Source organism: Dendrobates tinctorius, unplaced genomic scaffold (genome assembly GCF_039654945.1).
Source record: "Dendrobates tinctorius isolate UK_male_01 unplaced genomic scaffold, ASM3965494v1 ptg000075l, whole genome shotgun sequence".
In the NCBI taxonomy this organism is placed as follows: domain Eukaryota; kingdom Metazoa; phylum Chordata; class Amphibia; order Anura; family Dendrobatidae; genus Dendrobates; species Dendrobates tinctorius.
Window position 1 is genome coordinate 39,624,379 of NW_027361743.1, and position 25,894 is coordinate 39,650,272.

General features: G+C 42.5%; 2 protein-coding genes across 3 annotated transcripts in view; both read left to right on the forward strand.

Annotated features, from left to right (window-relative positions):
- Positions 1-25,894, forward strand: part of BRCA2 (BRCA2 DNA repair associated) — a 174,378-nt gene that overhangs the window by 66,817 nt on the left and 81,667 nt on the right. For both annotated transcript variants that reach the window (XM_073583185.1, XM_073583186.1), the window contains exon 10: positions 7,396-12,306. In XM_073583185.1, the coding sequence (XP_073439286.1) occupies positions 7,396-12,306 (4,911 nt within the window). The remainder of the gene's footprint in view (positions 1-7,395; positions 12,307-25,894) is intronic.
- Positions 22,661-25,747, forward strand: LOC141096516 (uncharacterized). Its single transcript, XM_073583188.1, has 2 exons — positions 22,661-23,302; positions 24,103-25,747. Exons 1-2 carry the CDS (start codon positions 23,104-23,106, stop codon positions 25,602-25,604), a joined length of 1,701 nt encoding a protein of 566 aa, XP_073439289.1. The 5' UTR covers positions 22,661-23,103; the 3' UTR covers positions 25,605-25,747.

Here is a 25,894-nt window from a genome sequence, read left to right on the forward strand (position 1 = left end):
TCCTGAGTGGGCTGCTTCCCTGTCACGGTCTATGGATTCCTTGGCCGAAGCAATACACTCCCTCCGGGGGTTCTCTTTAAGTCAGGACATCTTTTTTGACGACCGCGGAGGACTCTGCGACAGTCGGGAACCGTCCGTCAGCAGGTTTGCTAGAAAAAGGACTCGTGACGTGTCCCCTGATCATGCTCGCGCTTTGGCGTCTGCAAGCTCCATCTCTCGTCTTCCTTTCCTGACGTTAGCAGTGAGTATAACTGAATACGAATCTGGCACATCATTAGCACAAGACCCCCTGAATTGTCAAGAGACGCTTGATTCTGTTATAGGGTCGGTCAACAAGACACTGAAGGTGGACGAGGAAAATATTTTTGCTCCATTCACAAAGTATTTGCCAATCATACCGAGTTTAAGGACATTGTCTGGAGACAGGATCCGCCAGATTCGCAGGTCAACAGCCTATTGAGTCTAAATATCTTTTTGCTCAGATCTAATGTAGGATTGGCTACAGTCCCCTTCGGTGACCCCCTGAATCGCGTCTTGCATCCAAAACGCTCCTATCCTTATCTGGCGGTTCCTTAGTCAGAAGCCCACCTGACCGTCAATTTGACTACCTTGAAGTCTTGAGGCTTCCGGAGCGGTGCTCTTTCCATCTTTTGCCGCTACGTGGGTGGCTAAGGCTATGGTTGCTTGGGCAGAGGTGTTGACCAGGCCAGGGACACAACCATTCAGGATAGCAATCGTTTCCCGGAAGCAGCAACCTCGCTAGTCCTAGCTCAGGCTTCTTTAAAGGTCGTCAATTGCGCTGCACAGGCAGCTGCAGATGCAATCTCCATCGGAAGGCCCCTATGGCTCCGAGATTGGCGAGCAGATTCCGTTTCCCAGAGATTATTAACCTCTCTGCCTTACCAGACTCGTCGCTTTTTTGGAGAGAACTGGACCAGCTCATATCTTACGCTACCGAAGGGAACAGTAAATTTCTTCCTCAACAAGGGCCGCATAGCCGTTTTGGAATCAACAATTCCAGTCGGTCCTCTACTACCTTCTCTTCTGAATCTGGACGGTTGCCGCGTGGAAACAGAGGTTCCCAGGTCTCACAGCCCTAACCGCACCTGGATTTCCAGGTCAAGGACGTCTGGGACTAAGGGAGCCAGATCCCTTAAATCCTCCACACAATGACTCGTTGCGGCATCCGTCGGGCACCGACAAAGTAGGCGGACATTTACTTTTGTCCGTCATGCCTACTCTTGGTCATCCACGACGAGTCGGTCCGACAGCTGGGGTCCTCCAGATACAAACTAGAGCCTTCTTCCTCTTCCCCGACCGGTCCATACTGGACCTAATTCTGTTAAACACGTTTTGTCTAAGTACGGCACTAATGCTGTTAGACACGTTTTGTCTAGGAACGGCGCTTCAGAATGGAATCTCTCTGCCGCCTCCATGGAAAAAGGCGAGTTTTTCTGGCGTCCATCAGCATCAAGGATGTTTATCTTCACATCCCAATCTTTCCTCCCCACCAACAGTTTCCTGCGCTTCGCAGTTCGCGGGGGGGAACATTTCCAGTTTGTTGCTTTGCCCTACGGCCTTGCCACCACCACCAGAGTCTTCACCAGGGCCATAGCTGCTGTCATAGCCATTCTTCACGCTCGGGGAGTGGTTGTACTTTTGCATCTGGACGACCCCATTGATCAAGGGCCTGTCCCTTCCAGCCTGCGAGGGGTCTGTAAGTATCACGGTGGATACACCTTCTCGCCTGGGTTGGGGAAAAATAAACTTGAACAGTCTTCTCCAATACCGGCTCAGCAGATTTTTTTTCTTGGAAATGGTCCGGGACACTTCCCTTGGATTGGTCATTCTCCCGCCAGAAAAGGCCTTGGCCTTACAACAGGGAGCATGGATTCTTTCCCGTTCAATTCCTCACTCCATATGATTCTTCATGGGGATTCACAGGAAAATGGTAGCGGCGATGGAAGCAGTTCCGTTCGCACAGTTCCATCTCATCTCAGGAACCCGTTCTCGACCGTCAGTTCCGTCACGCAGACCCTCAGGTGGTGGACGCTGAATTCCTCTTTGAATCAAGGAAAGTCCTTTCTCCCAGTGCGTTGGTTAGTGGACCATCAACACCAGTCGCCTTGGCCGGGGTGCAGTTTTTTTTTGCCACCACACGGCACAGGGGCATTGGTCCATTCGAGTGTCGCATCTCTCCATCAACAGTTTGCAAATACAGCCGACCAGGCTGGCCTACTCAGTTTTCATCATCTCCTCGCAGGTCACTTCATCAGGATCCAATCCAATAACGCCACGGCTGTGGCGTATATCAACCGTCAGGGGTGTACCCGCAGCTAGTCGGCCAGGCACGAAGTGAGTCACATCCTCCGTTGGGCCGAGAGCAACCATTGGACCATCTTGGTGACTTACATCCCGGGCAAAGTGAATTGGGTGGCGGACTTTTCTCAGTCGCCAGAGGCTTTCCTCGGGAGAATGGTCTCTTCACCCGAGAGTCTTTCAGCAGATTTGTTGTTGCTGGGTGACTCCGGTTGGGGACCTCATGGCCTCAAGGCTAAACAACAAGGTTCCCCTGTGCATTGCCCGATCACAAGATCTATGCGCCCTCGGAGCAGCCGCTCTGGTTCTGCCGTGACATCGTTTTCAGCTCCCGTACATATTTCCCCCTTTTACTCCCAAAGGTCATCGAGAACACTGGAACAAAAGAGGGTTCCATTGTTCCTAGTGGCACCGGACTGGCCGCCCCGGGTATGGTTCGCGGAACTAGTTCAACTTGTCGCCGATGTTCCCTGCCATCTACTACACTGTGTTCCAAATTATTATGCAAAAAATATTTCCTCATATTTTCTCTAAATTACCTATAGGAATTGCAGTCATTGTTATTTTCCAGTCATCTAATATTCTAGTATAATTGCAATGTTTTTGAACAAACTGCCTATGAAAACAGTATATTTTTAAAAATAAGAAACTCAAAATGCATGTTCCAAATTATTATGCACAGCAGAGTTTTCAACCTTTTTATTTTGAACAAAAAAATGGTCAGTTATGAAATTATAAGCATTATCAGCATATTACAAAATGAAATCAAGCAGTTTTCAAGTCAAAACTTTATTCTAGGTGATGTTACATTTGCACATAGGACCCCTTGTTCGAAAGAATCTTCTGAACTCTCTCGTCCATTGAATTTGTCAGTTTTTGGATGGTTTGTGCTTCAATTGTTTTGCATGTGGACAGAATACCCTCCCAGAGCTGTTGCTTAGATGTGAACTGCCTCCCGCCATCATAGACACTCCTTTTGATGATGCCCCAGAGGTTCTCAATGGGGTTGAGGTCAGGGGAACATGGTGGCCACACCATAAGTTTGTCCTCTTTTATGCCCATAGCAGCCAGAGATGCAGATGTGTTATGTGCAGCATGAGGCGGTGCATTATCATGCATGAAAATGATATTGCTGCGAAAAGCACGGTTCTTCCTTTTGAACCATGGCAGGAAGTGCTGTTTTAGAAACTCCACATAGATTATGGAGTTCATCTTTACCCCTTCAGGGATATTAAAGGGGCCGACAATCTCTCTCCCCATGATTCCAGCCCAAAACATTACTCCACCTCCTCCTTGTTGGCGCCTTAGCCGTGTTTTCATGGGGTGTCCATCAACCAGCCATCCTCCACTCCATCCATCTGGACCATCGAGCGTTGCACGGCATCATTGGTGAACAAAACAGTTTGGAAGTCAGTCTTCATGTATCGTTTGGCCCACTGGAGCCGTTTCTGCTTGTGTGCAGTGGATAGAGGTGGTCAACAGGAGGGCTTACGCACAGCTGCAAACCTCTGAAGGACCCTGCATCTTGTTGTTCAGGGGACGTTGGAGGCACCAGCAGCTTCAAAAACTTGTCTGCTGCTATGACAAGGCATTTTTGCAGCTGCTCTTTTAACCTGACGCAATTGCCTGTTGGAAAGAGTCCTCAATTTTTCCTTATCATCACGCACACGTGTGTGTGCTGGGAATCAGCTACATACTTCTTGATTGTGCGATGATCACGATGAAGTGTCTTGGCAATGTTGATTGTAGTCATGCCTTGACCTAAATACTCCACAACTTGTTGCTTCTCAGCAGCCGACACATCCTTTTTTTTCCCATTTTGGCAAAAAATGTAGGCTGCTTAATAATGTGGAACAGCCTTCTTAAGTAGTCTTGCCTTTATTTGGACACACCTGCCAAACTAATTTGCACAGGTATCTGCAATTGCTTTCAGTGATATAAAGAGCCCTGACACACATCACCATCAATGAGTTTAAATGACAAACAAAAACAATTCTAACCTTATCACTCCTAAACTCTTTTTGCATAATAATTTGGAACACAGTTTAGATCGCATGGATCTATTATTGCAGGGTTACCACCAGAACTCCGGGGCCCTGTCTTTGATGGCGGGCCCGTTGAATCCTGGTCTTTTTAGCCCAAGGTGGATCCTCTCATCGCACCTGAAGAACCTTCTTCTCATGGAGCAAGGCCCATAGATGATCTCCTCTGGTGTTCTCCATTCCTTCCATCTTGGAATTCCTGCAATCTGAATTAGTCGGGTCTTGCACTTAGTTCGCTCAAAGGACAATTTTCAGCCTTGTCAGTTCTATTCCAGCGCAAGATTTCCACCAGGTTACAGGTGAAGCCGTTCATTCAAGTAGTTTCCCGCGTGGCACCTCCCTATAACATACTGTTGGAATCATGGGATCTTAACTTGGTCCTTGGAGTTCTACAGGAACCCCCTACGTGCCACTAATCTTTCTTCCTTGGAAGGTGCTTTTCTCCTAGTGGCAATTACGTCAGTCAGACAAGTCTCTGACTTGGCGGCTCTATCCTGCCGACCTCTGTTATTTTCATCAAGACAAGGCAATTTTGAGGACGTCGCCATCTTTTCTGCCAAAAGTTGTTTTCTTTTCATCTTCATGAGGACATCGTTTTGCCTTCATTCTGTCCGGCACCAGTCCATCGTATCGAGAGAGGTCTACACACTCTGGATGTGGTTAGGGCTCTTAGACAGTACATCTCGCAGACATCTTCCTTGCGCAAGTCAGATATCCTGTTTGGGCTTCCAGAGGGGCATAGGACGGCTCTAGCCGCTTCAAACGCCACACTAGCCAAGTGGATTCGCTCGGCTATTCAGGACCCCTACTGTTATGAATGAGTCACCGTAGGAGGCAAAAGCAGAAATACAAGCTAAGTCCAGAAAACCAGAGAAGTTGGCAACTATCAGATTGCAGACCCCTGAACCTATCAACACAACTAGCAGTAGCCGTGGGGGGTTCCTACGATGCCCTAGACCCCTCGATCACGGCCGGAGAAATAAATAGGCCTAAAGAAAGAAAGGGGAAATCTAAACTGCCCCAGAGCAGACCCCAAAGCAATAGGCAGCCCCCAACATATAATGACGGTGAAGCAAGATGAAAACACTAACACAGACAGAAAGATAGACTGAGCAAAGACGGGGCCCAAAACTACCTAGATAGGAAAGGACAGGAAGGCTGCTGTCTGCAATCTGCCAAAACCCTATCAAAGACATAAGCCAACAAGCTGATATGAAAAAGGCCCTGAAGCAGCTAGGCTTCAAAAACTAAATCAGCACTCAGGTATTTTCAGAAGACAGAGCTAAAGGAATTCAGTACACCCCAGCAGGGAATGGCAGAAATCCAGAAAAACAAAGCAAAACAAAGTCAAGCACCAATGCAAAAGGCCGAGCAGCAAACTTAGCTTTAGAGGAGCAGGAATTCAGACTGGTCTCCAAGGATCCCACAGAGAAATCACCCGCAGGGCAGAAGGGCGTCGGCAGCCTTATATCCAGTCAGTAACTCCACTCAGCCAGTCATCATCATCAGCCTCAGGTGTTTGATAATCAGGCTCACTACCTTTCATTACCAGAAGAGGGAGTTCCTCGGGCCTCAGTAATGAAGGGGAAAATGAACTCACAACACCCTACTGTGTCAGGGGCACACCTGTCCCAGTAGGGATTAAGGCGTATTCTATTCAGTCAGTGGACGCCTCTTGGGCCGTTCGACATCGGCATCAGCAGAATAGGCCTGCGAAGCTGCGACTGGGTCCAGCTTGGATACTTTTACAAAACTCTATCACATACGTTTTCAGGCCTCAGCAGACGCAGCTCTTGGCAAGCGCATTCTGCAACCGTCAGTACCACATCTGTAAGCCAGTGGTACATGGGGGTTTTAGCAGTTGTGTTGCTCCCCACCAAGGGACTGCTTTAGGACGTCCCATGGTCCTGTGTCCCCCAATGAGACGTAGGAGAAATAGGGATTTTTGTGTACTCACCGTAAAATCCTTTTCTCCGAGCCAATCATTGGGGGACACAGCACCCACCCTGATAGCCTATTGGCTTATTGTTTCGTTCTTAGTTTTGACATAATTTATTGTTATTTGTTTAAAACACCTACTGCTTTTTACCGAACTGGTTCAACCTCAGCCGGTGGGCGGGTGTATACTGCAGAGGAGGAGTTAACTTTTCTGTGTTTTCACTTAGTGTCCTCCTAGTGGCAGCAGCATCACACCCATGATCCTGTGTCCCCCAATGATTGGCTCGGAGAAAAGGATTTTACGGTGAGTACACAAATCCCTATTTCTAAGGAGAAGGAATTAATTTGCGAAAATAGATATGATTTTTCTTTTTTTCTTTACATCTGTTAGATAATTCTGGCTAGAGTTTATAACTATTTAAGAGATTCACATATGTACGGTGCTATTTGCTGAGCACTGCATTGGGTTTTCATTGTAATCCCTGCACTTTTTTGTGTTTGTTTAAAGAACGCTACCAGACCAGACATTGTCCAAAATGACTCCTTCAGCCTCATAATAGTGAATGGCTCTGTTCAGGCTCTGTCACGGTTTACAATAGAATACTGTTTTTCGGAAGTTACAATAGAAGTCCCGATGCAGCACTTAAAGGATAGAAGTGTATGTGTGTGTGAAGCTAGCATAATCAGCCTTTTTCTGAGCTACTATGTTTGGATTTATGACTACAAACACATTAAAGTGGAGCTCCACTTTCGTGTGATCATAAATCGGCTTAGTAGAGCCCAGAAAAAGATAAGCGTTTCAAGCTCTTTAAATATGTATAAAGAATGTCTCCAAATGTGAAAATATCCTTTAAATATACTATAATATAGTAGCAAGCCACTACTTTTCTTTTCCACTATCATGGTTGGCACGCTCGCATATAAGACAAGAATAGCCCATTTTATGTCTCCTATCAGATATTTTATAGAATTTACTAGCATATTACTGTTACACTTACATGTGAATTTATAAAAAAAGCTATAGAGTTTTATGAAGTGTAATTTTATTTTTATTTATCATATTTGTAATTTGACCTTGTATTATTTTTTTCTTTAGGGTCATTGGCTTCAAAAAATTCTGCATCGGCAAATAACCCATCAGAAGTAATGCCAGTTATAAATGAAGATCATGATGACTTTAAAGGAAACCGCATAGATATCCAAGAAATAGAAGAGACGTTCATAAATAAGTTGCAGACAAATCCAATGGGAACCTCAGAGGTAAAATCAAACTTAAATAAAAGATTTATGCCCTCGAGGAAAGGTGATGAAACAAAGCTTCAAAGGGCAGAATCGGAGAGCGCCTGTCAGGTGGAAGATGGGGTATTGCATCTCTCTGAGGCAATGGTGGATCACAGCAGGACCATAGTTAATGGCTTGAGCTTTGTGACGGGTGGTCAAGAAGATGGAGATCATTATTCAAATGAGAATCCTTTTGTCACAAGCAGCAACTGTGAGGCTATTTGTACTAATCCACTCCCTGCAAAAGCAGAGTCTGAAACCGTTAACAAAACCTGCAGTGATTTACTTGTAAGCACGAATATGCAACGCTTCGAAGGCTTTAAAACTGCGTCTAATAATAAAATACACATTTCAGAAGAAAACCTTAGAAAAGGAGAACTTGTGTTCAAGGAAAATTACTCTCTGCCCATTTTAAGTCCTACTGAATTTGTAATCGAAGACAAAAACGCTTTAATTTCGATGGCTAAATCTGATGCTACTTTGACACACAAGGGATTCCAGACAGCGTCACGTAAGGAAATCATAGTCACAGATAGTGATATTGCCAAAGGAAGTATGTTATTCAAGGATATTCAACAAGAAATCTTTCAGATCCAAAGTAAAAGACACAAAATTAATACATCCTCTAACATACAATCTGAACAGGAAGAAATGACTAGTAACATCGAAGCTAATTCAACAAAGAACTTGGATGAGATATCAGAAGAGGAAATAAAGGAGGAAAACAAAAAGCGCATAAACTCAAATCTGTGCAAAAAGCCCGCTTCAGATTGTTCTGTAAAAGGCAATGAGAGCCTGACGGAAAATCCAGTATGGATAGTGAATGCTACTCCTACAAAGATGAGCAGGAGGAACTTGCACGGTTTATCCTATGAAGTTGTCTCTCATTTACAGGACCTCTTTACGGAAAGCCAAAAAGCTGAAATCAATGAACTTTCTTCTATTTTAGAGAATGCGGGAAGTCAGTTTGATTTTACGCAGGTTAAGACAATAAATCTACTTGGACTAGATGAAAACCTGCAAAATGCAAAGAACTTTAGTGATTCTCAGAGGCTTAATACATCAGATGTCTGGACAGATGTGGACTTTAATGATAGCTTTTCTACCGGAGAAGGAAATGCAAAGAGCAATGCTGTCATCATACCTTCAGAATCTGAAAGTAAAAGTGACGCTGACTCAAATCCTTGTGACATGGCAGATAACACATCTAGACAAGATTCATTCTTAAAATATAGGGATGGACCTGTGGGTGAACTGGCAAGTGGTAAATCTGGTAATATTACTGATGAGGATTTTATCAAAGCAATCGAGCTGTTTAGTGATTTGGAAGAAAAGCAGAAAGAAAAAAGTACAGGAAACAAAGAATGTAATCCACAAACTTTTCCCATTACCAATAATAGTCCTGCTCTACAGTCTGTTAATATGGCACCAGATAGTATACAGTCTACCACTGTGACATCCCATGCACAGACCAAAGAGAATTGCTTTACAGGACTGAATTATGAGCAGGAAAATAAGTGTAAGGTTGATAAAAACAGTGTACCCAATTTACAACCAGAAGCCGAGTCTGTGCACAGTTGTGACCATGCATCGAATGGCGATCAAAATTTTGCTTCATTTCCACAATTGCCTACAATGCCAGTTGGGTTTGCTACTGGAAAAGGAAAACTGATTAATGTTAACAAAGCTTCCTTACATAAAGCAAGGACTATGTTTAATGATATATTGGTTACTGACCAATCTGAGGATTACCGCAGGACAGGCGCTGTGCACGAACCCTCAGATTTCTTATTTGAAACCAATGTCAATCAGGCTAGTACCATTTTTGCAGGAAAGGAAACCCTTGTGCCAATGTATGATCAGCCACCAATGGCTTTCAGTAAGGAAAGTAAAGCACCCACAATTTTTTCTATTGGTCCTTCCCCGAAACCAAAGAAGATATTGCATTTGGTAAAACAGGTGAATAAGGAGTCGTGTCTGAAGCAAAATAATGCAACATTGATGTCGTCTTCTTTTGGCACTGCAAGTGGTAAACGTGTTCATTTTTCTGAGGGTAATCTAAAACTGGTTCACAAAACATTCTTAGAAGTAGATGATATTCAGGTAGCAGAGCAGCAAACAACTGGAAATGTTTCGACGGATTCTGCAGTGAATCCTGATAATTTTCTTGGCTTACAGAAAAAATCTATTCTAGTAAAGGAATCTACTCTTCGCTTTCCCCAACAAGGTTTTAGTACTGCAAATGGTAAAATGATAAATGTCTCCCATAAATTTGTACAGAAAGCTCAAGAAATATTTGCAGATATTGAAGAACCTGAACCACATTCATATGTGGGACAAAGAAATCTATCCAATGTGAGTAAGTGTAAAGTCTTCAACATTTGTGATGTCTCAGATGATCTGGATCACAGAATGAACCCCGGTGTAACACAGGCCGGAGAAAATATACCTTTGGTTCATCAGATTACAGCACAACAGAGCTCTGAAGTATCGGCAGATATAACAACTATAGATAATGTCTCCAATAGAGGAATGTCTAATAAGACTGTGCATGAAAGTGAAAACCCCAATATATATTTTAGCACCGCTGGTAAGAAATTCGTTCAGCTGTCTGACAACTTGAAGAAAGCTCAAGGAATGTTTACTGGTATAGATGACAGCATTTTGTCTAATCAGGAAAAATTTGGTAATATAATCAACCAAACTGAGAGAAAAAATACCAAATCCAGCTTGCCTCCTTTAGGTTTTAGTACAGCGAGAGGTAAAACTGTAGCAGTGTCTCAGAGTTCCCTCCATAAAGCAAGACAGATGTTTGCAGAAATTGATGATAATGTAGCAGGACTTGCATTAAAGTCTCAAAATACTCTGACTAAAAATGTAGACTCCCAAACGCTTCCATCCCATGCAGCAGAAGTTAAGAATCTAAAACCATATCTGAATCAATGTAGTAAGGATGATTTTGGAAAGGTCTTTGGCAAAGGTTTGGATACAAGCATTTGTTCTCTTCTCCAAGAGACCTCTGGCAGAAAGATGCCATTTTTTAGCACAGCAAGTGGCAATCAAGTTCATTTGTCAAGTAAAGCTTTACAAAAAGCTAGAGAAATGTTAGCTGTCTTAGGTGATGGAATGGTAGAACATCAATCACTCTCAAGTGATTGTGTGGAAGAACATCAGTCACTCCCAAGTGATGGTGTGGAAGAACATCAGTCACTCCCAAGTGATGGTGTGGAAGAATGTCGATCACTCCCAAGTGATGGTGTGGAAGAACGTCGATCACTCCCAAGTGATGGTGTGGAAGAACGTCGATCACTCCCAAGTGATGGTGTGGAAGAACGTCGATCACTCCCAAGTGATGGTGTGGAAGAACGTCGATCACTCCCAAGTGATGGTGTGGAAGAACGTCGATCACTCCCAAGTGATGGTGTGGAAGAACGTCGATCACTCCCAAGTGATGGTGTGGAAGAACGTCGATCACTCTCAGGTGATGGTGTGGAAGAACGTCAGTCACTCCCAAGTGATGGTGTGGAAGAACGTCGGTTACTCCCAAGTGATGGTGTGGAAGAACATCAGTCATTCCATGGAAGTGTCCTAACTGGTGCTGTAATAACCAATAAAAATTTTGATATCCTGCAAAGTCCTTTGATGCAAGTAAATTCCTCAGTTGTGGCCCTCCCACCCATCGCTTTCAACACAGCAAGTGGAAAAGCTGTAACAGTCTCTAACGATTCTCTCCAAAAGGCAAAACTAATTTTTGTTGATACTAATAATCCACTAGATGTTGCAAGAAGTTCGCAAAGTACTGCAACAATCAAAAGAAGCCAATACAAAAAATGTGGAGGTGTCTCTGCAGTTGACTTGGGTCAAACCAATAAAAGATCGTCTATGACAGGGAAAACGAGCAACATCATTCTTTCTGAAGGAAAGGCCAGAAATGACACCACTGAGACAGTGACAGAAGATGGTTCTGTACCCAAGATGCAATGTTTCAGAACAGCTGGTGGTAAATCTGTAACTGTATCAGAGGAGTCATTAAAGAGAGCACAAGAAATATTTTCTGAAGTAGATAATGGCTGCTTATCACAGCATGATACTGCTGTTGATATCCACCTTAAACCTAAATCAGCAGCTGCAGAAAGAGAATCACTAAGCGACAATAATATAGTGCCTGAAATGGCAGAAATAAAATATTCCCCTATACTGGCTACAAAAAGTTCTGTTGGATTTAGTTCTGCTAGGGGGAGGCAAGTGTGTATTTCTAAGGAAGCACTTCAGAAAGTGAAAGGCTTTTTTGAAGAATTTAATACTAATGAAACCTTAGATTTTCCTCATGAAAATAAGGAGCCTAGGAAAATGAAAACATTTAATCCGTTAATGAACAAACATTTAAAAGACTTTGTCACCAAGCCTGTCCACTTCCAGAAGAACACTTCTGAAGGCAACGGAGGGAGTAAAAATACTCCAGCTATGTCTTCCGACATCTCTGTCGATAGACATCCACTGTCGAGATTTGTAAAACACTCAACTCCTCTCTATGGTGCTGAGACGACTAATTTGTACATCACGTCATCTCACACTCCTGAAAATGATTTTGAGATCGAAGCAGCAGAAAGTGCCAAAGCATTCATGGATGATGAAGATCTGACAGATGGTTTACCTCTATGTTCAGACAAGCTGCCAAATTTTAGAAATGGAAAAAGGTTACGCTCCGAAGATGGCGCGCAACTGGGTATGTGATTTGTAGGTTTTATATTTTAACTAATACGAGTATTTACTTGATTTATTATTTTCTTGTATGTTTAAAGCTTGTCTAAAACCCCTGGTGCTTTTTATTAATGGATTAGGCTTGTGTTTTGTATTCAAATGAACTTTCTAATGTTTTCGGTTGCTCAGCTTTTGTGTACAGTTGTACAGTTTGGGTATAGCCAAGGAATCAGAGCTGTACTGTAATTAGTAATCTTTTGTTTTTTTAAGGCCAAAAAATATTAAAGGGGTTTTCTGTCACTAATTTCTTAGTGTTAGTAAGGTCCTCTACTGTGAGAGATGTTTTTTTTTTTTTTATATTTTTTTCTACTTTGAAATTAGGTCCAAAATTGCAGCCCATTTAAAGTGCTTTACCTGGCATATAAGAGTGAACAGGACAACATTATTTATACATAAAAACATTTTACCCGCACCATTCCTGGCAGATGCTGAAATGCCATCGTCAATCTCTGACAACAGTCAACATATGATGGGATGGGGGGAATCATAAATTTTCTAGTTCAGTGGGGAAGGTTATGTCTCACATGGTGCGGAAGGGTCCACTGTTGGCTTCCTTGGAGGTGGGCAGATTTCTGCTGAGTTGTAAAAGGTTTCCAACACTGGCACTGCTTGAGAAATTCTGGAAAAAACTTAAGCGTGGAGGGGAATAAGGGAATACATGAGTTACACATCTATTTGGTATGATCCACGGTGGACCGAAATGCTACATTAACAAAATTTTGGACAGTGGAGAAGAATAGGTATATGGTATGTGTCGCAGCTGTTGGATGGTGAGACGTTCAAAACATTTGAAGCACTTGAGAAAGAATTCCCTTTGGAACGCAATATGTTCTACCAGTACCTGCAGCTGCGGCATGCATTTCATAAGCAGTGAAGAAGATTGCCGATAATGATAGAGGGACAGTTTGAGTATACTTGGGGCACAGAGGAGTACTAGGGGTTTTATAACTTATTTGCAAGGGATTGATAGACAAGTTTTTGGACAGACATCCGTTGACGGCCAAAGTTAGGTGGATTGCGGACTTGGGAGACATATCGGATGTTCAATGGGAGTTGGTCTTGCAATACGTCCCTAAAAGTGAGTCTGGGAGAGTGTTGCTATTATTCACCACACAAAGGGTATATAGGACTGCTGTGTGGATGAAAAAGGCTGATGTGAGAATGGATTCCAGGTGCCCGAGGTGTACGATGGGCGAGGCTGATATGCTACATATGCTATGATCCTGTCCCCAATTGCAGGTATTCTGGATAGTGGTCTTGAATTTGATAGAGAGAGTGATGGAAATAAATATTACTCGAGACCCATTGACGTGTATTTTAGGGCATGGCGACGGACAAAAGGGGCAGACTGGCGATAGACAAAATGCTATATGTTGCAAGGAAGACTATTACATTACATTGGTTGGATGAAGATCCTCCTACTAGAAATGAATTTGTGAACAGAGTCAATTTCGTGATTCTTTTGGAGCGGAGTGTGTATATGAAGAGAGGCAAAATGAATCGCTATGAGGATATATGGGGGGGTTGGTTGGATTTTCACTAGCGTTTTTTAGCGCTGCGCTTCGTGCGCAATAGAATCGCATGCAAAAATCGCATCATGCGTTTTAACCAGTTTCTAGCCATGTTAACTCTTAAAACGAATGCGATTTTAAACGCAGGCGTGCGCATGTCCATGCGTTCCCATAGACTGTAATGTGCTTTTTTGAGACAGGTCGGACAGACCAAAAATGCAACAGGTTGCGTCCGGCGCGCCTAGGCGCACACTACAAAAAAAGCATGCGCACAAAAACGCATACGAACGCGTGCATATGCTAGACCATTCGCCCCCATGTTAAAGATAGGGGCGCAGGACGCATGCGCATGGACGCGCACGCAGCGCTAAAAAACGCTAGTGTGAAACCAGCCTAAGGGGGATTTTCTTGTAATACTAAAAATGTAAGAAAAATAATATTGCTGCTTTACAGTGCCTTGAGAAAGTATTCGGCCCCCTGGAACTTTTCAACCTTTTCCCACATATCATGCTTCAAACATAAAGATACCAAATGTAATTTTTTGGTGAAGAATCAACAACAAGTGGAACACAATTGTGAAGTTGAATGAAATATATTGGTGATTTTAAATTTTTTGTGGAAATTCAAAAACTGAAAAGTGGGGCATGCAATATTATTCAGCCCCTTTACTTTCAGTGCAGCAAACTCACTCCAGAAGTTCATTGTGGATCTCTGAATGATCCAATGTTATCCTAAATGACTAATGATAAATATACTCCACCTGTGTGTAATCAAGTCTCTGTATAAATGCACCTGCTCTGTGATAGTCTCAGGGTTCTGTTTGAAACACAGAGAGCATCATGAAGACCAAGAAACACAACAGGAAGATCCGTGATACTGTTGTGGAGAAGTTTAAAGCCGGATTTGGATGCAAAATGATTTCCAAAACTTTAAACATCCCAAGGAGGTGCAAGCGATCATATTGAAATGGAAGAAGTATCATACCACTGCAAATCTACCAAGACTCGGTGGTCCCGCTAAACTTTCATCTCAAACAAGGAGAAGACTGATCAGAGGTGCGGACAAGAGGCCCATGATCACTCTGGATGAACGGCAGAGATCTACAGCTGAGGTGGGACAGTCTGTCCATAGGACAACAATCAGTCATATACTGCACAAATCTGGCCTTTATGGAAGATTGGCAAGAAGAAAGCCATTTTTCAAAGATATCCATAAAAGTGTCATTTAAAGTTTGCAACAAGCCACCTGGGAGACATACCAAACATGTGGAAGAAGGTGCTCTCGTCAGATGAAACCAAAATCGAACTTTTTGGCAACAATGCCAAATGATATGTTTGGCGTAAAGGTAACACAGCTCATCACCCTGAACACACCATCCCCACTGTCAAACATGGTGGTGGCAGCAACATGGATTGGGGCTGCTTTTCTTCAGCAGGGACAGGGAATATGGTTAAAATTGATGGGAAGATGGATGGAGCCAAATACAGGACCATTCTTGAAGAAAACCTGTTGGAGTCTGCAAAAGACCTGAGACTGGGACGGAGATTTGTCTTCCAACAAGACAATGATCCCAAACATGAAGCCAAATCTTCAGTGGAATGGTTCACAAATAAACATATCCAGGTGTTAGAATGGCCAAGTCAAAGTCCAGACCTGCATACAATCGAGAATCTGTGGAAAAAGCTGAAAACTGCTGTTCACAAACGATCTCCATCACTGAGCTCGAGCTGTTTGCCTAGGAAGAATGGGCAAGAATTTCAGTCTCTCGATGTACAAAACTGATAGAGACATGCCCCAAGCGACTTGCAGCTGTAATTGCAGCAAAATGTGGTGCAACAAAGTATTAAGTTAAAGGGGCTGAATAATATTGCACGCCCCACTTTTCAGTTTTTGAATTTCCACAAAAATTTAAAATGACCAATAAATTTAGTTCAACTTCACAATTGTGTCCCACTTGTTGATCTCCAGCCTCTGGTCACTACGCTGACAGACAGAGCAAACCACCTTGCCACAGCTTGCATTGATGTGCCATCCTGGATGAGCTGCACTACCTGAGCCACTTGTGTGGGTTGTAAAGTGCGTCTCATGCTACCACGAGTGTGAAAGCACAACCAACATTCAAAAGTGACCAAAACAGCCAGAAAGCATTGGTACTGAGATGTGGTCTGTGGTCACCACCTGCAGAACCACTCCTTTATTGAGGGTGTCTTGATAATTGCCAATAATTTCCATCTGTTGTCTATTCCATTTGCACAACAGCATGTAAAATTGATTGTCAATCAGTGTTGCTTCCTAAGTGGACAGTTTCATTTCACAGAAGTTTGATTTACTTGGAGTTATATTCTGTTCAAAAGTTTGGGGTCACACAGACAAGTTTGTGTTTTCCATGAAAACTTATACTTTTATTAATCAAATGAGTTACCAAATGAATTTAAAATCTAGTCCAGACATTGACAAGGTTCGCAAAAAGATTTTTATTTGAAATAATAATTGTCTCCTTTAAACTTTTTGCTTTCATCAAAGAATACTCCCTTTGCAGCAATTACAGCATTGCAGACCTTTGGCATTCTAGCAGTTAATTGGCTGAGGTAATCTGGAGAAATTTCAACCCATGCTTCCAGAAGCCCCTCCCACAAGTTGGTTTGGCTTGATGGGCACTTTTTGCGTACCATACGGTCAAGCTGCTCCCACAACAGCTCAAAGGGGTTGAGATCTGGCGACTGCGCTGGCCACTCCATTACTGATAGAATACCAGCTGCCTGGTTCTTGCATAATTTGAAGGTGTGCTTTGGGTCATTGTACTGTTGTAGGATGAAATTGGCTCCAATCAAGCGCTGTCCACCATGGTATGGAGTTCCAAAATGGAGTGATAGACTTCCTTATTCAAAATCCTTTTTATCTTGTACAAATCTCCCACTTTACCAGCACCAAAGCAATCCCAGATCATCACATTACCACCACCGTGCTTGACAGATGGCATCAGGCACTCTTCCAGCATCTTTTCAGTTGTTCTGCTTCTCACAAATGTTCTTCTGTGTGATCCAAACACCTCAAACTTGGATTCGTCTGTCCATAACACTTTTTACCAATCTTCCTCTGTCCAATGTCTGTGTTCTTTTGCCCATATTAGTCTTTTCCTTTTATTAGCCAGTCTTAGATATGTCTTTTTCTTTGCCATTCTGCCCTGAAGGCCAGCATCCCGGAGTCGCCTCTTCACTGTAGATGTTGACACTGGCGTTTTGCGTGTACTATTTAATGAAGCTGCCTGTTAAGGACCTGTGAGTCGTCTATTTCTTAAACTACAGACTCTAATGTACTTGTCTTGTTGCTCAGTTTTGCAGCGGGGCCTCCCACTTCTCTTTCTACTCTGGTTAGAGCCTGTTTGTGCTCTCCTCTGAAGGGAGTAGTACACACCATTGTAGGAAATCTTCAGTTTCTTGGCAATTTCTCGCATGGAATAGCCTTCATTTGTAGGAACAAGAATAGACTGTCGAGTTTCACATGAAAGTTCTTTTTTTCTTGCCATTTTGAGAGTTTAATGGAACCAAGAAATGTAATGCTCCAGATTCTCAACTAGCTCAAAGGAAGGCCAGGTTTATAGCTTCTCTAATCAGCCAAACTGTTTTGTCTGGACCGTGAAGAAGGCGGGTTCTACCGCTGAAACGCGTAGTCCTATCTGCACGACTTTCCTGCGTTATTGCTGTTTTGAACTGCTTGGACCATTGCATTTTAATGGATTTATGAATAAAAAGAAAAAAATAGTCACCGGGGGGGAGGGGGGGGCTCCAAAAGTTATCTGTAGAGATGCATAATGATGTCCCTGCTAACGGAATCAGGGTCACAGCCCCCTATATTATGCTGCTTTCAGATTAAATAGAAAAAAACCTACTGACAGATTTGTTTTAGGGTATGTGCACATGTTGCGGATTTGGCTGCGGATCCGCAACGGTTTCCCATAAGATGTACAGTACCATGTAAACCTATGGAAAACCAAATCCGGGTAAAGTAACACGGGCGCTACCTATCCAAAAAACTCAGATGCAGCTGGTGAAGAGACAGGACTGTGTCGGCTCCTGTTATAAAGTCTGAGCGAACCGTATATTTGTGTGATTCACCGCGCTATGCTGAGCAGATGTATACAAAAAAACAGTAAAAACGCAGATCAAATCCGCACAAAATCTGCACTAAATCCGCAGGTAAAACGCAGGTCGTTTTACCTGCGGATTCAGCAAAATCCACGTGGAAAAATCTGCAGCCAAATCCACAACGTGTACACATACCCTTAAGGATGTCTACTTCTGTCCTGTTTATGGGAGCAGTAATATTTGTTTCTCATAGTAGATGGCAACGATATCGAAATACTGGGTTGTTAACCTTATTATCAGTTGTCTTCCTGCAGTCCCTGATTCAGTTGCCACATGGGCTGTCGCCTAGTTTATCAGATGAAATTGTAAAACCACCGAGTAATTCATAAATTATTTTACCAGTCTGCATGAGCTGTCAACAATTTGACAAGATAATTCTGAAAATAGCTTTGCATTTTTTTTTTTTTTTGTTTGACAAATTGCCGCAAAAAAGTGTAGGGAGACTTGCAAGCTTTTGATGTATTGTCTGTAAATTTTCATTGTAATCTTCTTTTTTTTTTTTTTTTTTGCAGTTTCTAGGTATTGCAGAGCCTTCTTGAATCCCATACATGTGTATATGTGAAGGCTATGAGGATGACATTTGAGAATTATTAGAACAGTCCTCATTATACAGCTGTTTTTTTCAGTATTGCTCTGCTCACATTACTATAGCCTGCAGTGATTTAGTTTCTTCACATGTAGTTTGAGGGCGGAGTCCTTAGTAATAAATCATAGATCCTGTCGGGTTGCTATGCTGTATCTGCTATTGTTTTAGCTCACCTGGTGGAGATATTTTATGCAGTGATCTATTTTAACAGTACTGCTAACATCTGATAGTGATCTGTTTCTTGCTGTAGTTAGCGATTTTTACATTGTGTTACCTTTAATATTTGTGTGCTATATAAATTACCATTTACAAATTTTATGATACAATCTATTATTTGGCTAAAATTAACTGCACCTTCTCTCCTTAAATAGTTAGTGTGCACTCTTAGGCAGACACCTAGTGATCAAGCTCCATGGAAACGAGCTGTACACTATGTAAGATAAAAGCTCACCTTGCAGGTGGATGGGCCCTCACACAGATCTTCATCACTGTCAGGTTCCTTGCTTTTCACTGCAGCCAGGTGGAGTGGATTGCCCTCTGGTGAACAGAAGCAACCACAATGCTCAGGAGCGGAGTGATTTCTGCAGTACTACCCAGTCTGTGTGTGACAGCCGAACCCTTATTACCATATTGTGAGTTTTTTTTTAGTGTGATTCTTTTGGGGTTGTCTGGTTTTCTTGATGTATGGTCCTTTTAACAGCATCCTGGATTGCTCACGTTATTGCTGGACTTTGCTTTGTCATTGTGTATATATATATATATATATATATATATATATATATATATATACAGTACAGACCAAAAGTTTGGACACACCTTTTCATTCAAAGAGTTTTCTTTATTTTCATAACTATGGAATTATATAATTAACAAAAAAGTGTGAAACAACTGAAAATATGTCTTATATTCTAGGTTCTTCAAAGTAGCCACCTTTTGCTTTGATTACTGCTTTGCATACTCTTGGCATTCTCTTGATGAGCTTCAAGAGGTAGTCACCGGAAATGGCTTTCACTTCACAGATGTGCCCTATCAGGTTTAATAAGTGGGATTTTTGGCTTATAAATGGGGTTGGGACCATCAGTTGTGTTGTGCAGAAGTCTGGTGGATACACAGCCGATAGTCCTACTGAATAGACTCTTAGAATTTGTATTATGGCAAGAAAAAAGCAGCTAAGTTAAAGAAAAACGAGTGGCCATCATTACTTTAAGAAATGAAGGTCAGTCAGTCCGAAAAATTGGGAAAACTTGGAAAGTGTCCCCAAGTGCAGTGGCAAAAACCATCAAGCGCTACAAAGAAACTGGCTCACATGAGGACCGGCCCAGGAAAGGAAGACCAAGAGTCACCTCTGCTGCGGAGGATAAGTTCATCCTAGTCACCAGCCTCAGAAATTGCAGGTTAACATCAGCTCAGATTAGAGACCAGGTCAATGCCACACAGAGTTCTAGCAGCAGACACATCTGTACAACAACTATTAAAGAGACTTTGTGCAGCAGGCCTTCATAGTAAAATAGCTGTTAGGAAACCACTGCTAAGGACAGGCAACAAGCAGAAGAGACTTGTTTGAGCTAAAGAACACAAGGAATGGACATTAGACCAGTGGAAATCTGTGTTTTGGTCTGATGGATCTTTGGTTCCAACCACCGTGTCTTTGTGCGACGCAGAAAAGGTGAATGGATTGACTCTACATGCCTGGTTCCCACCGTGAAGCATGGAAGAGGATGTGTGATGGTGTGGGGGTGCTTTGCTGGTGACAGTATTGGGGATTTACTCAAAATTGAAGGCATACTGAACCAGCATGGCTACCACAGCATCTTGCAGCAGCATTCTATTCCATCTGGTTTGCGTTTAGTTGGACCATCATTTATTTTTCAACAGGACAATGACCCCAAACACACCTCCAGGCTGTGTAAGGGCTATTTGACCAAGAAGGAGAGTGATGGGGTGCTACGCCAGATGACCTGGCCTCTACAGTCACCAGACCTGAACCCAATCGAGATGGTTTGGGGTGAGCTGGACCGCAGAGTGAAGGCAAAAGGGCCAACAAGTGCTATGCATCCCTGGGAACGCCTTCAAGACTGTTGGAAGACCGTTTCTGGTGACTACCTCTTGAAGCTCATCAAGAGAATGCCAAGAGTGTGCAAAGCAGTAATCAAAGCAAAAGGTGGCTACTTTGAAAAACCTAGAATATAAGACATATATTTTCAGTTGTTTCACAATTTTTTGTTAATTATATAATTCCGCACGTGTTAAATCATAGCTTTGATGCCTTCAGAGTGCATCTACAATTTTCATAGTCATGAAAATAAAGAAAGCTCTTTGAATGAGAAGGTGTGTCCAAACTTTTGGTCTGTACTGTGTGTGTGTGTGTGTATGTATATATATATATATTTATATAAAAAATATAGTGTGTGTGTGTATATACCACTTGAATTATCGGCTTCTAGGCTCTCTTACCGAATGTTACCAACTTTTTCTGATTTTAAGAAAAATGCCCGTGTTACCAATCACGAATCCGAATGTACCATATTCGTGCCGAATTTGTTTGGCGAGCGTTTTCCGAACATATTCGCTCATCTCTAAATGCCAGCTCCAGTCGTCCAGATGGTCCAGTCTAACCACCAAAGAAGTGTGGATCACTTAATCCTCAACCTGATCCTCCTTCCTCCCGCCATGTCAAGTCCAAGGAGACCACTGATTCCACACTAGGACACTCAAAGTATCTCATTACATTATTGTTTCTTGATTGTGGCCTCTCACCCTGTGTATTGAAAAAATGGACCGGAGGACATGCTGATTTCTGATGGACAAAACTTAGCGCAGCCCCCGTCACAAGAAGATGACGATGAGGAACGGCAAATTTTGTCTAAGGAAGTAGATGAGACACAGATGCTGTTGAGTCTTGTTGTTAAGTTACCAAGTCAGAAGGACCAGGGTGTGGCGGTGGAAGATGAGGTGGTGGATGACTACGTCACGGACCCGACCAGGGAAGCTGGCATGCAGAGTGAGGCAACCAGTGTTTAGGGGGAGGGATCAGCAGAACTGAAACAGGCAGGAGGAAACAGTGGTGATGACCAGAGGGAGAAGGTGGGCAACTGTTCTGCAGAGCACTGACACTCTTGAATTTCTCCATCAACGACTTGCGTGTTCCCTACTCTGGAACTTTATTAAAGAGTTCTGAGACAAAAAAAAATGGTAATTTTCAACCTGTGCCATGCCAAGATCAGCAGGGGCCTGACCACTAAGAGCCTAACCACCACTAGCATGATCAGGCACATGTCATCGAAGCACCCGACTCAGTGGGCCAAACACCTGGGTCCACAATTGGTGCCAGCGGGAGCCACCACTGCCTCTTCCCCTGTGCTAGGATATTGCTGATCCCCTGTCCATGACCCTGGCGCAGATGCCTCCCACCCTGCACCTATCATTCCACATTCTGAGTCACAGTCCTCAGGTACTTCCAAATCCTTGTACCAGCACAGCATTTAGCTGTCCCTGCCCTAGACCTTGAAATGAAAAAGAAAGTTCCCAGCCACCTACACACAGGCCTAAACTGGCACATTTTCAGGCTGCTTGCCATAGAAATGTCACTGTTTAGGCTTGTAGTCACAAAGCATTTCCTTCGACTCCTGACGTCAGCCGTCCCTTGGTACTTTGCCCCCAGCCGTTACTATTTTTCCCTGTGTGGCGTCCCAAACTTGTATCGGCACATGACCATAAACATTACTTGTACCTTTACCCACACACTTATTGGGATTATCCATTTAACGACTGACGTGGACAAGCGCTTGTGGCCAGGAACTCTACATTTCCTGATGTCATAATTGGGTGAACATTGTGGAGGCTGGGGCCGAGTTGCACCCTGGCACAGCACATGTGCTTACCAACGCTGAAGATTGCTGACCCTACTTTTCTCCAGGGTGGATTGATTTAAATCACGCCGATTTAAATCATGATTTAAATCACGATTTAAATCAAAAGATTTTTTTCTATTTAAATCGGATCGATTTAAATCATGATTTTAATCATGATTTAAATCACTGATTTAAATCAAAAGGTTTTTTTAAATATAAATCACGATTAAAATGAGAAGTGAGAGCAGTGTGCATGTGCGCCCATAGTTACACGGACGAAACTAGGGGCAACGATCTAACGCCAGGGTGAGGGGGGGACCCCAAAGTAAGTAAAAATCTTTTTTGTTTTACTATATGGCAATAGGTAGGTGTTTAAAAGCAGCATGTCTTAATTGTATAAACTATTAATAGCCTCCACATTTTGTTCATACTGCCCCTTTAATTCCACACTTCTAGCTTGGTTTCAGTTTTGGTTTAGTTTCTTTTTCCCTGCATTCAGTTGACATGCCCAAACTTGTTGGATAGTCAGCAGTACTTGGCTCAGGCTGTAGTAACATCAGCAGTGCTTGGCTCAGGCTGTAGTAACAATCAAACTTCATAAGTGATCTGTGTGAGCCATGGCAGCAGGTCGGTCGTAAGAGAGACCCTATTTGGGTTCATTTTGTTGAGATGCCAGCAGCAGATCTTGGAAAGAAAGGTGCAAGAGCAAAGTGCAAATACTGTCAAAAGGATATCCAAGGACTTGTTTGCCGTTTGAAATCACATTATGAAAACTGCAACCAGAAGGGAAATGAAGATGTTGATAGTGATACAACTAATGTCAATGAACCCCCACAGCTTCTTATGCACCAGGAGCCTAGTACTAGTGGTAAGTCTGGCAATTAATTTACAACCTATTTTTTTAACAGACATTTTACTGGGATGGTTAAAGTCTATGAAAAGAAAAATTTCTAGCACTGGTAGTTCTGGAGTATAGAATTTAAATTTATGTTAAGGCAATATTTCACAGAAAATTAACGCTAAAGGACATGTGCACCTTTATTTTTTTAAGGTGCACATGTCCTCCCCCCGCAGCGCTCTTACCTCCGATCCCCGCAGCGCTGAGATCCGTGGCTTCGTTTTGACCGTCCGCCTCCCGTCCTCCGGTTGCGGCCTACTCGCAGTGATCCAGCGGCGTGACGTCAGCGGGCCGCACGCTCCATTGAAATGAATGGAGGCGCGCTCGCGGACGGGCAGAACGAAGCCACGGATCCCCGCAGCGCTGACATCGGAGGTAAGAGAGCTGCGGGGGGAGGACATGTGCACACTGTGACTGGCTGCACCTTAAAAAATAAAGGTGCACATGTCCTTTAAGTAAAAATAAAGTGTGTATACGCTTATTTTTTTTTTATTGTAGGCTGCAATTCACTTTTGAAGTCTGCCAAATTGACCATTTTAAAAAAAAAACATTTTTAAAACTTTTGTGACATAATTTTTTTCAGTTGCTGAGGCTCTGATATTAGTTACCAGTATTACAGCAACCTCACCGGAAAACTTGAGTAGCATAACTTTTGAGACAGCCCTTATAGGACGAGGACCATTACATTGTTCAAAAAGTTTGTTTCAATATTTTCGTTATATTTCTTCAAATACGCAGTCGATTTATATTTTTAATTTCTGTGCTTTCAGGGTCAAATATGGCTTGTGCTGCACGTGACAATCAATATCTGGGTACAACTTCAACAAAGCAGCCCAAAAAAAAACTTTGCGTGCAAAGTGTAGAAAAATTCATCTTAAAGACTACGACGAGCCAGAAAGAACATTTTGATGAATTAATTGCTAAATTCATATTTGCAACCAATTCTTCTTTCCGACTAGTTGAGCACCCATTGTTTGTACAAATGATCGAAGGAATTAGACCAGGCTACAAACCACCAAGTAGATTTGATATCTCAGGAAAACATCTTCAGGCTGTATACGACATAGAAAGAGCGGCTTGTACAAAATATTTGAAAGACAAGGTTGTTAACATGAGCTTGGATGGTTGGAGCAACATCCACAACGACCCCATAATTTGCACTTGTGTCACAACAGAAGATGGTGAAACTTACCTTACAGACACAATCGACACATCTGGAGATTCACATACTGCTGAATATTTACTTGAAATTGCTAAGAACTCAATTCACCAATGCCAAGAACAGTTTGGATGTAAAGTAAGGAGCTTAGTTACTGATAACGCAAGCAATGTGGCAAAAATGCGAGCGGAACTGGCACAGGATAACACAAATGTCATTACATACGGTTATTCTGCCCATTTGTTGCATCTTTTGGCAAAAGACCTGCATATTTTGGGTGTCAAGGAACATGTTGTAGAAATTGTTAAATATTTCCGCAATAATCATTTTGCACATGCAACCTACAAGGAAATGGGAGGACTGAAGTTGGTTCTACCACAAGATGTTAGATGGAATACCTTGGCTGACTGCTTGGAACTGTTTATTAACAACTGGTCAAAATTACTGTCCATTTGCGAAACACATCGGGATAAAATTGATGCTAATATACGAAGCAAAGTATTAAATCTTGGTGTGAAGAGAAATGCCGAGGACCTTTTGGAAAGGTTAAAGTCAATATCGATTGCGTTGGATAAAATGCAGAAAGATACTGCAACCATAGCTGATGCCACAGAAGTTTGGAAAGATTTAGAAGGTTCTCTAGATCTCTTGAACCTCTCAAACAATGTAAAGGTTGCAATACAGCACCGCAAGGACCAAGCATTAAAAGAAGAACACTATTTAGCCAATATCTTGCATCCCATCTACAGAGGGAAAAAATTATCTGAGGCGGAAATCAACTCTGCAATGGAGTGGCTCGCCAATACTAACCATGACATTGTGGCAACTGTGCTGAAATTGAAGTGTGAATCTGCACCATTTCAAAAATACATGTTTGCAGATAACGTCGTTAATGAACTAAAACCACTGGACTGGTGGAAGTCGCAATCACTTGTTCTTCCAGCAAAGATAATAAATCTAGCTACTCAGCTACTGACTGCATCGGCTTCATCCGCAGGAGTAGAGAGATTGTTTTCTTCATTTGGTTTTGTGCACACAACAGTCCGAAACCGCTTAGGAACTGCTAAAGCAGGACAACTGGTTTTCCTATTAAAAGTCCTAAATAAACAGTAGGCTTAAAGGACTGATGTATTCACTGAAGATGTTTGCTTACTTCAAACGTTAGAGATAGGCTATTGTTAAAAAGTACTTACTCTCTGTAGTTCAATTCTGAGTGTTTAATAGTGCAAATAAAAATTATTAGGTTTCATAATCAACTGTTTTAATATTTTTATTTGTGTAAAACAATTAGATTTGCAAAAAGACAAAGTTTTGCTTGTGTACAACTTGATTAAAAAATCTGATTTAAATCAAATGATTTAAATCAAAAAAATCTGATTTAAATCAAAAAAATCTGATTTTTT